Source organism: Cynara cardunculus, assembly GCF_001531365.2.
Source record: "Cynara cardunculus var. scolymus isolate 2C chromosome LG 2, CcrdV1, whole genome shotgun sequence".
In the NCBI taxonomy this organism is placed as follows: Eukaryota; Viridiplantae; Streptophyta; class Magnoliopsida; order Asterales; family Asteraceae; genus Cynara; species Cynara cardunculus.
In genome coordinates, this window is record NC_037529.1 from 1,085,844 (window position 1) to 1,098,412 (window position 12,569).

The 12,569-nt window shown below is 36.2% G+C and overlaps 2 protein-coding genes across 2 annotated transcripts; one reads left to right on the forward strand and one right to left on the reverse strand.

Annotated features, from left to right (window-relative positions):
- The first annotated feature begins 355 nt into the window (after positions 1-355).
- LOC112507779 (probable galacturonosyltransferase-like 4) lies at positions 356-1,432 on the forward strand. Its single transcript, XM_025112490.1, has one exon. The coding sequence runs from the start codon at positions 356-358 to the stop codon at positions 1,430-1,432; it is 1,077 nt and encodes a 358-aa protein (XP_024968258.1).
- Positions 1,433-2,454: 1,022 nt separating this feature from the next.
- Positions 2,455-10,749, reverse strand: LOC112507791. Its single transcript, XM_025112503.1, has 7 exons — positions 10,138-10,749; positions 6,892-7,025; positions 6,215-6,332; positions 5,377-5,493; positions 5,158-5,273; positions 4,476-4,630; positions 2,455-3,275 (listed from the first exon to the last, which is right to left on the reverse strand). Exons 1-7 carry the CDS (start codon positions 10,631-10,633, stop codon positions 2,819-2,821), a joined length of 1,593 nt encoding a protein of 530 aa, XP_024968271.1. The 5' UTR covers positions 10,634-10,749; the 3' UTR covers positions 2,455-2,818.
- Positions 10,750-12,569: the final 1,820 nt, after the last annotated feature.

Here is a 12,569-nt window from a genome sequence, read left to right on the forward strand (position 1 = left end):
TCTACTGATGATGCCTTCGAGGAGCAAGGGTTTGATCCACGCACGTGAAGTTTATCAGAGTTGCATACAGACTGTTTTGAATAAATTACATGTCAGTATCTTAATATGTAATATTTTCCCAAATACTTGTTAGACTTTCCTAATTTAGATAGTTGACATTGTAGGTTGACTTAAAAGTCAAAATCCCTTTTATCCACAAATCTTTTCATCCTAATAATCTTGCCTGCCTCACAAATCAATTTGATCAAATCACCTAAATTTGCTCCTTATGTCTGCTTCAATTATTTTCTCCTAATAATTTTCTACGCGATTTTGACCATCCTGTCTTTGACCATCCAGTAATGCCAAAGACAGGATGGCCTATCGGAGATCTTATTCTCTCTCACTCCCCATTGGCCTCCTGTCTCTCTTCCTCATCATTAATTTCGTCCATCTAGCTGCCATTCCTTCCGCATCCGCTGCCGCCACCACCACCAACGTCCGCCTAAGCGTCACCCGAAAACCGTCCAAAAGCCTTCCTGTTTTCCGTGAAGCTCCCGCGTTTCGCAACGGCGAGGAATGCAAGAAGGATCTCATCCATGTAGCCATGACCCTCGACGCAAATTACCTTCGTGGGACGGTTGCAGCCGTTTTATCAATCCTACAACACTCGTTTTGTCCCGAAAACATCTTCTTTCATTTCCTATGGTCTCATTACGACAAAGAAATCTACAACAACATCAAAAACACATTCCCTTACCTCCGGTTCAAGGTATACCGATTCGACACGAATAGGGTTAGCGGGAAAATATCAAAATCCATCCGTCAAGCGCTCGACCAACCGTTGAACTATGCAAGAATCTATCTCGCAGACATTTTACCAATGAATGTGAACCGCGTGATCTACTTGGATTCTGATATTGTGGTGGTTGATGACATCGAGAAGCTGTGGAAGGTTGATTTGGAAGGGAAGGTACTCGCGGCACCGGAGTATTGTCAGGCGAACTTCAAGCGGTATTTCACGGATGATTTCTGGGCGGACCCAGAACTCAGTAACACGTTTAAGGGTCGGAATCCGTGTTATTTTAACACCGGGGTGATGGTTGTGGATATTCAAAAATGGAGGGAGGGAGGGTATTCATACAAAGTTGAAGAATGGATGACAATTCAAAAGCAAAAGAGGATATATCATTTGGGTTCATTGCCACCATTTTTGTTGGTTTTCGCTGGCCACATTAAAGGAATTGACCATAGATGGAACCAACATGGGTTAGGTGGTGACAACATTGAAGGAAAATGTAGGGGTTTGCACCCGGGTCCAATTAGCTTGCTTCATTGGAGCGGAAAAGGTAAACCATGGTTGCGGTTAGACTCGAGGAAGCCTTGTCCCGTTGATCACTTGTGGGCACCTTACGATCTTTATCTCTCCAAGAAACCGATCCTCGATGAATAACCAATTAAAGAGGCATCCATCGTCGGAAAGATCAAGAAATGGAACCAAAATTTTGGTTCCAAAGCCAGGCCAAGAGTTAGAAGGGCCTGTTTAGCTCAATGACCTTCATCTGACCTGCTCTGATTCAAAACAGTTTGTTGTTAGAGTCTCGTATCGGCTAAACTTGGAACATTTCTCCCGTAAATATGTGGGAACCTCCCATTTCTCAAAGGCTATTTTGGAGAGAAATATGGGGGTTTCACATATTATTTCACGGTATTAGAGCCAAGATCTACCACTCTAGGGACCCAACACTATGACTAGCTCCCTCTCGGTACCTAGGGACAATTTGTGCCCATCTAGGTTCCGTTAGAGGGGGCGTGTTGGAGTCTCACATCGGCTAGACTTGGACCATTCCTCTTGTAAATATGTTGTAACCTACATTTTTTTTCTCAATGGCTCTTTTGGAGAGTGATCTGGGTGTTCCACATATTCTCTTATATGCCACTCGTTTAAAACTTAGAAATACGGTAGAGGGTTACTTTACAAAACCAACTTCTGGATAAGGTCATCGAGCTAAATAGCCGAGAGTTGGAAGACGAAACCAATGAGCATATGTTGCCCATAGCGAGAAACAACACCAAGGACGGAGGGTGAGGGTGATGCTAATTGCAAAGATGTCTCGTTCAATCAAATTTATCATTCTAAATAGAAACAGAAACAGAAACATAAACAAATCATTGTATCTACAAAGTGAAAACATCATATTATTATTAGATCTCTTTTTGTAGTCAAGTTTTTATATTGTAGAACCCTTTTATCATCTCGTTTGTTAGTACAATTAGAGCATCTTCTGCAGACTTTTTAAAATCGAGAATCAAAAGTCAGTATCTAAAAAGAAAATTTATATTCATATCAATAGCTTCTTTATTTTGAAGATCACAGTATATCATTAAAATATTCAATACATTTCATAAAAATATTATTTCTCTCTAATATGCACTTAATCTCAAGAGTTTTTATTGTTAAAGATGTTTTTATACCCAGATTTGAAGAATTTCACCATCTCTCTCATTTGGAGAAGGTTGGAGCAAAATTCTCCAAAATCTTACATTTTAGAGTCTCTATTGAAGATGGTCTTATACCCAGTTGTATTGTTTTCGACAAACTGCTAATGAAAACTATTTAAAGGCTAATTAACACTTTTAATTAACTTAACTACATCTAAAATTCTACCATGATTAACATCTAAACACCCAAAGTCTAATTAATCATCTTTTCAACAGCAAGACCTACATTGAATAGGTTTACTATTGAAGAATACAACTCACATCAGTTAGTGGGTTCGTCTACTAACTGATGAACCCATTAACTATGTTTGTTGTATTCCTCAACATTTACATCTTCTTAGGCAACACTGATGCCTAAATCCGAAGTGGGTTCCACTCGGTGTGCATCCGCCACGAGAAGCCTTCCTCTTTGGGCACGAGGCGGTAGATGTTTTGCGGGTTTTCTTGAACCGACGCTCCACGGTAAGAAAACTCCTGTGCCGCCACGGGGCAACCTTCTTGGGCTCATTACCATTGGACGAGCTGGTGCTAACATTAGCAGTTGTGGTGCACGAAGGACGCCCCATTTGGGGATAATGCCGGTTGTCTCAGAGCCTTTAAGGGTTCCGTTTGGTGTTGGAATGGTCGGTTGCCATACCGTCATGGCTCCTGACATAGTAGTGGTTGTTGATGAATTGTTTTCATAGGTGTCTGAACGGACTTTAAAGAACGTCACACTGATCCTTTTGGTTGGAGATTGACACATAACGTGACGAGCCATATCTGCGCTGTTTCCCCTCATCACTAAGAGCGATCTGCACAGTTATAAAACGTTTGTCATATTCTGTAGCTGGTGGTGCAATATACTTGAAGAACAAACGGTAATCTCAAAATTATAATTGCGACATCCGGAGTGTCTTTCGAAGCTGTTGGAAATGTTGTCTGTTTAAAATTCTAATACTAAGGGGAGTTTCCAACCATAAATTGGGTAAAAGAGTACGGTCTAAGTAAGAGGTTTCGGTTTGGGTAAGTGCCGAATGAAAATGGTGGTTTTGCAAGTAAACCCTCCGTCCCAAAATGACTATCCATATTTCTATTTTAGTTTGTCCAAAATTAGTGTCTACTTTCCATTATACCCTTTTATTATGAGATAAGAGAAAATCTATCAATCCTTCCTCACCATGTTATTAAGGATAAAAGTGTCATTTAGTTAATTAAAAGTGTAATAATTACCACGTTTCTAAAATTATGTCAATTTCATTATAAACATCCATTTTTGGACGATGGAAGTATTTTGTTGTACTTCCTCCATTCCAAAATAAGTATCAACACTTTTATTTATGTTTGTTCTAAAATAAGTTTCCATTTTCAAAAATAAACTATATTTCCAAATCTATCCATCATTAATGCACAAATCTGCAAGAGTTAATAAGATAGATAAATTAACTAAGGGTAAATTTGTCATTTAATTAACTAAAAAATGTAATAATTACTCTATCTAAAATTATGTGTCATTTCTATTGTGGACATTTATCATTGGGACGGAGGGAGTAAGGGGCCGTTTACTAAACACTTACCTAATAAGTGTTTACCGGGTCATTTTACCTTAAATAATAAATATGACAAGGATCAAAAATCTTACCCGGAAAGAGCAATGACAATGGGCCAAGAGTCTTACCCGGTAAGTGAGGGTGACGACTCTTACCCGGTTAGCGCTTACCGGATAAATTGTTGCATTTGATACTGTTTTAATGGATTAGAACTTTACTCAGTAAGATAAGAGACAATGTTGACTCTTAGTGGGCGCTTACCTTGGGTAAACAGCCCCAAGCGTTTACAGATAATGTAAGCATTGTCTGATTCAGTCAGTGACATATCGGTAGGTGACCCAGTCAGCACCTCGGTCAGTCAGAGGTGTAAGTAAATAACATAATCTCTTACCAGGTAAAATACTCCTAAGTGAGAAGGCATCATTATTGATTGAACTATGAAGATTTGAAGAGAAGTATGCTTACCCTTCCTTTAAAGAAAGCATGAGTGGTCCTTTATAGTTTCCATCATTATCGCATACTAGAGTACGCCCAAAAGCCATCTTCGATTCAGAGAGAAGTAAAGTCGAGATTGGTTGTTCCAGATGAGGTGGTTTCAAGAAAGGCTGCGAAAACTCCCCCTGCAAAAAACAGTGGCTTAGGAATTACAAGTTGTGGTCCAATTTCGATTACGTTAGTGTTGGAACTTGGCTTAATAGGAGAAACTTTGTCCCAGATAGGAGCCTCATGGAAAATGAACCCACTTAATTAATAAGGACTAACCCTTGAGCATTAAACGAATCATTTAAGAGCTTGGATCTTGGTGTGCGGGTGTTTTATGATGGACTTTCATGCATATACGTGTTAAGAGGTCAAATCATGGGCAAACACCAATTCCTTGGGGAAATTTTGTCTTAGGACACTACGATAATACAGGCCTCAATCCGTTTCAATATGTTAATTTCATATATAAGAATATTACCATTTTATGCACATTTCTTTAAATAAAATATATACATCTTTTACTTCAAAATTATATATATATATATATATATATATGCATCTTTTTTTGGTGATTGATTACTCCCAACACTTAGAGATCCTTTGGTTGTCTTGTATTTATATCTGTTCCTTTGTAAAGAAGGATCGGTCGATAGAATATATATACCTCATCAAAAAAGCTTATGATGCAACTGTTTGGTCGTCTGCTTTCAGAAATCAGATGATACTGAATCAAATGGTCAATGACATCTTCCAGAGGAGCTGGAATTGGCTCGATGTGGCCTACAGACATATTCATCAGTCATAAAGAGAGATCGAAATATAAGATCGATTGCATTTACTATTTCAAGAAACTTAATTAGTTTCTTCATCAAGGACCACTTACTATCTTGGGATTTACTTGCAGCTTCATCTTTTATCTGTCCAAAAATAGGAGCTCCAAACTGAATGAGCTCTCTCTTGATTGCTTTGGACTGCTGATTATACTTGATAAAGGTCTCACCTGATCACGGTTAGACAAAATCAAGAATCAGTACTTTTGTGGCAGGAATGTGCTATAGTTTTTCAAGAAACAAATGGCACATTGTTTCAAGATTATTTGTATCAGTTTATCTATGGTTCTCACTTCTCAGTTCATGATGAAGTTTTGGATGTGGTTTCGGTTGAATGTAGAGTATTGGTTGGATCTTTTGTATCGATTTGAAATGCTATGTACTGTGGTTGGTGGATACTATCTCAAAGTATCAATAAGAATTTCTTTTACCATACCAAAAGGTAACTGCTTAGACTTGGACATTTTCTCTTCTAAATCTGTTGAAACCCCTTGTCTCCGCTCTTTTAGATAGTAATCCGAAGGGGTTAAATATATTCTATCTACTGGGTTCCATAATATCTACTGGATATCCAATCTAACGGGGTTCCATATATTCAATCTATAGGGGTTCCATATATTCACACCATAATAATAATAATAAATAACTGGGAAACAATCTACTGCTAAATCTTTTTGGACAGCCACAAAGAAAATTTATAAAAAAATCATCTTCTTGTTTAGAGAAACTTTTAGAGGCTATCATGGAAAGTGCAGGTATAAGATGGATAGTAGTAATTGCGAAGGAAATTAAATTGGCAAACCTGTTCAATTCCTTACTATCTCAAAACTTCAGTCCCAAAAAGGAAAGAACTAGTTTAACTATAAAAGCATCACGAATCACGGGATCCACCTGAGAGTTCTCCATTTTGGCCAGCAACTCGTAGTTCATTCACATATGCATGCAGCTTAGATAGCTCGGTATCATTGAGGATCTCTTCATACAACTTCAAACCCCTTACGACATTCACCTGCCAATCAAAATTCAATATCAATTATTTCTAGAACAAACTGCAGATAAACTCTGATTGGTCTTATAAATCATGAATTATGATTAAGGCACCATCTACCAAAAGCTTATCCCACATAGAGTAACCAGTAACCACTCTTCACTTTAACTTATCGGGTAACATCAAAATATATTTTTGGTAATAGTCTTTTACCTGTAAGCGTTATCAGCTAAGAGTCTTCTCACTTACTTATAATGTTAGAGTCCCTCAGCTAGACTTGCACCATTTCTCATATATATATATATATATATATATATATATATATATATTGGAACCTCCCGTTTCTTCCCAAGGGATCTTTTGTTTTGTTTCACATATTTTCAGTTGGTATCAGAGCCATAGGGACCAACACTATTGGACAATCTTAGTCCATCTAGCCTATACGGATACGTTGGAGGGGACGTGCTGGAGTCCCATATCTCCTAACGGCGCTATACGGGGTTTCTAACAAATTCTCAAACAGTGGTCCTTGTGCCTCTAACAACAAAAAAATCAAATTGCAAAAAGAAAAAGAACTCGCCATATGCCCTTTTACAGACTCCTTGGCTACGAACCCTTTTGTCATCTTGATTTGAGCACGCCGAGCCTCCCAATCTTCTTCCTGGTTTGAACATATCTCATTGTTTTCTGCCAACGAATGAATTTCTTGAGATCCTACAGTTAAACAAGCATCAAAGTTTAATTTTGTTATCCACAAAGACGAATGCAAAAGAGATGTATATAAACAGGAATGTTTGCCTTCCAATGATACTCGTGTATGTGAAAATTAGATATTATCGTAGAAGATACTACACTGAGAAATTAATGGCACTAGAAGACCCTCAATCCTAGTACTAGTAATTATTCTTCATATTTGTGCATACTTCTGGCCTGGGTTTGGTTAAAGGAATGGAAACGAGGATGGTGATCCAAAAAAGAAAATAACGAAAAATCAATCCTCCTTTCCATGGATGTTACTCAGTATTTAGTAATTATTTATTATATATTTTATTTTTGTCTATTAAAGCATCTAGATAGATTTTTTAAAATAGATATTTTTACTATTGTTAGTTTCGAAAAATTCTTTCAAACCTTCTTGAGCATGATAGAGAGCAATTTTTTCTAAAAGTATTGCTTTGAACATCTTCAATAAGTATGTTGAAATATGAATTTTGAGGATTTATGATATATTTTACTTCAACAACTATGGTATATCATATGTTAAAATAGAAAAAAAAAAAAAAAAAAGGTAGAAATCACCAAATTTAGAGAAATCTTCAAACTTCATAATAGAGAAATAATATTTAATTTTTTTTCACTAATAGAAAATATTGAAATTGAGTGTTTAAAAGAGTGGAATAATATCTTATCAAATGTATTGAATATTTTAATAACATAATTAATGATAGAATTGTTAAAATATAACAACCATTGAAATTAGATGCAATTCTTTTAAGACATTTTAATTTTTGATAGTTTATTTGATTTTTTATTGTTTTTACCAATGAAAATCCTTAAAATTAAATAATTAAGATATATAAAATAATATTTTATAAATGTATTGAGCTTCATATTATAATTTTCAAAATGAAAAAAAGTGTTAAAAATAAACACTAATTTTTGTAGGCAAACCATGATTGGTACATAAACAATATGACTTTATTGAAATACTCTCATCATCTATCACAAATGGTGCAGGTAAAATGTACGTACATAATCATGTTTCGTTTATTTTGATTTAATTTTTTAATTATATTATATTTACAACATATGTATTAAAAAGACAAACATGATAATAAGTAACTTTATATTTACTCTTTATTCTGAAAATCTAACTTTCAAAAACTCTTGAAAACTTTCAAAATTTAGGGAAAAAAGGTAATTTTGCTTTTGTTTATATTTTAAGAAACATAAATTTGGATCAAACGTTCTCTTAAATTAAAAAGATTTGAAAAATGGGTTTCTTAAAATAGAAATTTAAAAAGCATATTTTTCGAAATAACAAATAAATCAAAAGTTGATTTTATTTTGTGTCTTTTTTTTCATACCAAAATAATCGAAAAAATTGGTATTTAACACATAAAATAAAAGATAATACAGGCAAATAATTAGTTTAGCTTCAAACTTTATAAAAGAAAATCACAGTTAAAACTTAAAATAAACCTTGGAAGAATAATATTTTCTTTTACAAGGAATAATTATGACCATCGATGGTGGGAGCTACTTATGTCTTGGTCCATTCAAAATAGTGAAATACAAGCACAAGGAGCATGCAAGGGAATCGGTATCGCCTAGGGATTAGCATTCAATAACCAAATTCAAACAGTACCCCCAAAAAACAAGTCGCATGTGGTGACGTCCGTTATATCGGATCTATACATTCAAGAAAACACAAACCCTCGCTACTTTCCAAACCAAATCCAAAAATCACTCGGAAGTAGGTCCAAAAATGATATAAATCTGAACGCTTTTTTAAAAAATAAAACAATTGTTTTTGTGAATATTCAATTTACAAATAGTGTGCAAAGGACATTTCGGAGGGGTAGATCCAGTATATAAGATATGGTACACACGTTCCTCCATTGTAAGATGAAAAAATATTAAGGTCGTGAAATGTATCGTCGTATGACAATGTTGGGTGTCAACATATATATTTTGAAATTACAATAATAACATAAATTTGTCTTGGCAAAGTTGTTTGGAACGACTTTTCTCCCATTCTAAGTACAGGTTCGAATCTTGTTTCAATCATTTTTTTAGCTTTTAGTTGTTAATTTCATATTTATTATGTTTCTAAAAAGATTATGATAACAAAAACTCAAACACAAGACCACACGTACGAAAAAGGAAGGAACTACTAATAGACAGATGATGATTTTCGTTTTTTGTAGTCAAATTGTGCCATCATAAAAATATCCAAGTATGTATCTGCTTCTAACCATATACATTTACATAATGGTAATATTTGATCAATAATAATTATATATAACTTTACAAAATTTGGTCTACAAATTTCAGTTGTTTGAAAACGAAATACTCCATGCAACAATAAAAGGGATTGTTTTAAGAGAGGTGCGGAGGAGGCAGTAATTAGTTAATGAACCCACACACATCCCCATGGAATCGGCCCAGTGCTTATGCTAGAAGGTTTCCTACTCCCGAAACTGTGTATTGCTTAGGTTGAAACAAGACCTCGAAAAGCTCACTCCTAAAAAGTCAGGGCAAACACAGTTAATTCGATCGAACAAACAGTGAAATATTTACCACTCGTCTGTTATGGTAAAGGGAGCAGGGAGGAAATTTTAGGTTGTAAATTGGTCGATCTAATAGACATGAAACCCCCCAAACTTGAAAATACACAGCCCAATCAAATAAACTCCAGGGAAAATTGTACAGGTTCAAAATTATTTTTGTTGTAAATGAATATTAAATTGACAAAAGCAATGAAGTTACAAGGTGTTTTCTGCAAAAATCCATCTCTGGATGGGTATGTATCCATATATGAACATGTATGATAATTCATATAGGCAGGAACTAATTGGGATGAATTTTAAGAAATTTACGTCTACCATAAGATACAGAGGAAAGAGATCTAAAGAAACAGCAGAATCTGCAATTAGAAATAGATTGATCTAGTGATCTACTATTAGAGATCATACGGAGATAACCTATTATTCTGTGGCCCTTCGACCACTTGAATACTTATACTATTCACATAAGAACACATATTTGTGGATGTATATTGAGAGATCGAAATTATAGACGTAAAAATTAAAAAACGTGTTACCTGTATCGGTAATCTCACTGATTGGTGAATCATCTCTGGTTGCATCGTCGTCAACAATCTCAACATCACCATTTCCATTGCCTTCAATGCACTCGTGTGTAATTTCGAGGTTTTTCTCCTTCACCGGCGAAGAAATATTGACTTCTTCTATTTCATCGATACCTCCCAATCTCGTCTTCTCCTCAACCACCTTCTGGAGCTCGAGAGTGACGTCTGCGATGGAAAAAAACTTCTGCATCTGAAGAATTGGGATCCAATTCAGTCTGCGCTGGTGTATAGCAGCAAACACGGACTCATACTCACATCTTCCACCCTCTAATTGAGAGAGGTGGCCACACAGAGCGTCAATAATTGCGTTCGCTGCCGCGAACTCTCCACGGAACCACGAGATAATTGCATCCTCCGCGAATCCCCGCGGCATCATCATCGCCGGTTGTACAGGCATCATCATCGGGACTCGATCCGGAGATGAAGAAACGCCGGTTGCCGGCGCCATCCTCTCTCTTCTCAGATACAGAATATGAAACTTCTACGCCTTTTTCCGGTGGACAAAACGATGGATTAAAACGGTCGGCCGGTGATCGATACTTCCCTCCGGCTAGAAATTATGGAGATTTAGAGAGAGAGAGAGAGAGAGAGAGAACGAACGAAATGCATACAGCGATCTGTATGTATATGTGCACCTGTGTCTGCATATATAGCGAGTGAGGGAAAAAATAAAAATGAAAAAAAAAATAACAAAAAGCTTTCGGGGCATTAATTAACATCTCCGTACAGGTTGGGAAACTTGCTGACTTGTCAAATTTTGATTCGTGTATTTTGATGATATGGCACTATAATAACGAAATAATCGGTTTAGAACAAGCGTTACGTGGCAAAAATAGATGCACCATTTCTTTATAATAAAGTTTAGGGTAAATTACATTTATGGTCCCCATGGCTTTTTATATTCACGGGAGTTCGATTCGTAAGATTCTGATGGAATCTGAATGATTAATTAAAGCTGATCAAATTTCATTTATGCGTTTGGTTTATTTATGGAATGAAAACTGAATTTCATACGTTTCACTGTTCATGGATTTGGTCATTCAATCACATTTGATAAGGAATTCAGTTTCATTTCATCTCATTTTCTCAAAAAGACAAAATTATGCACATCTTACATGTTTGATTTACTTAGACCCATATGATTTTCATCACAACCATCGTCGACCACTACCGTTCTGAACCGTCGCCGACCATCACCTGCCTAAACCATTGTCAACTATCTCCAATATGATCCACTACCGACCACCACTGATTGGAAACCGTCGTTCTGAACCACCGCCGACCATCACCAATCTGAACCATCGTTAACCAACATCGTTCTGAACGATCGTCGACCACCACTGTTTTAAACCACCACCGACCACCACTTGCCTAAACCATCATCAATCATCTCCAATCTGATCCACCGTCGACCACCACCGATTAGAACCACCATTCTGAACTGCCGTCGACCACCACCGATCTGAACCACCGTTGACCACCACCGTTCTGACCCACCACTGTTATAAAAAAGGATATTTTGATCATTTATCGTTTATTCTTTCTAATTTCAAAGCTACATTCTACCAACCAAACATTCATATTCTAAATTATATAACAAATTCCATTCTAATTCATTTCAATCAAATTTGTGATCAAATTTCATCTAATTCCTTCAAAGTCCAATTCATTTGACAGATTTCATTCATGCATAAAACATTATGTGAACCAAACTCCCCCAGTGTTTTCGTGGTTTGCATTCCGTTACGTTCTAGGTCTCTTGCCCTAGCTTTATTAACTTCCAAGCTTTTAATTAAGGGACAATTTGATCAATTAGCACAATTTGTCTTTTCCATATTAAAACACTAATAGTGATATATATATATATATATATATATATATTTGTACGCTCCTCTCATTCCTCATGGCAACATCCCACCCCGACGACAACGCAACCATCCTATGCCAGTGTTATGTGTTTACAAGATGTGTATGTGAGAGAGAGAGAGAGAGAGAGAGAGTATGCTTGCAAGTGTAGGGAGGGAATGGGTTGGGACATGTTGCAGGTTCTAGGGGGAGGAAATGGGTTGACGAAAAGCTAATTCTGACAGGGTTATTTTCGTCGGTACAAATAGGTGTCACGTCGGTGATAACAGTCGTCAATTGACCAAGTCGTCCAGGTAAATGGGTCAATTGACCAAGTCGTCCCTAAGTTAACGAACATGAAATACACAGTGTTAGAGATATGAACCCATAACAAAATGAACTACAAACCACATAAACATCGAATACATTTATTTTGAAATAGAATCCATATTTAACTCTAAACAAACCACAGGGACCAGAAATGTAATTTACTCAAAATTTCATTTCCAAATCTCTTTATTTTCAACAAGAAATTAAAA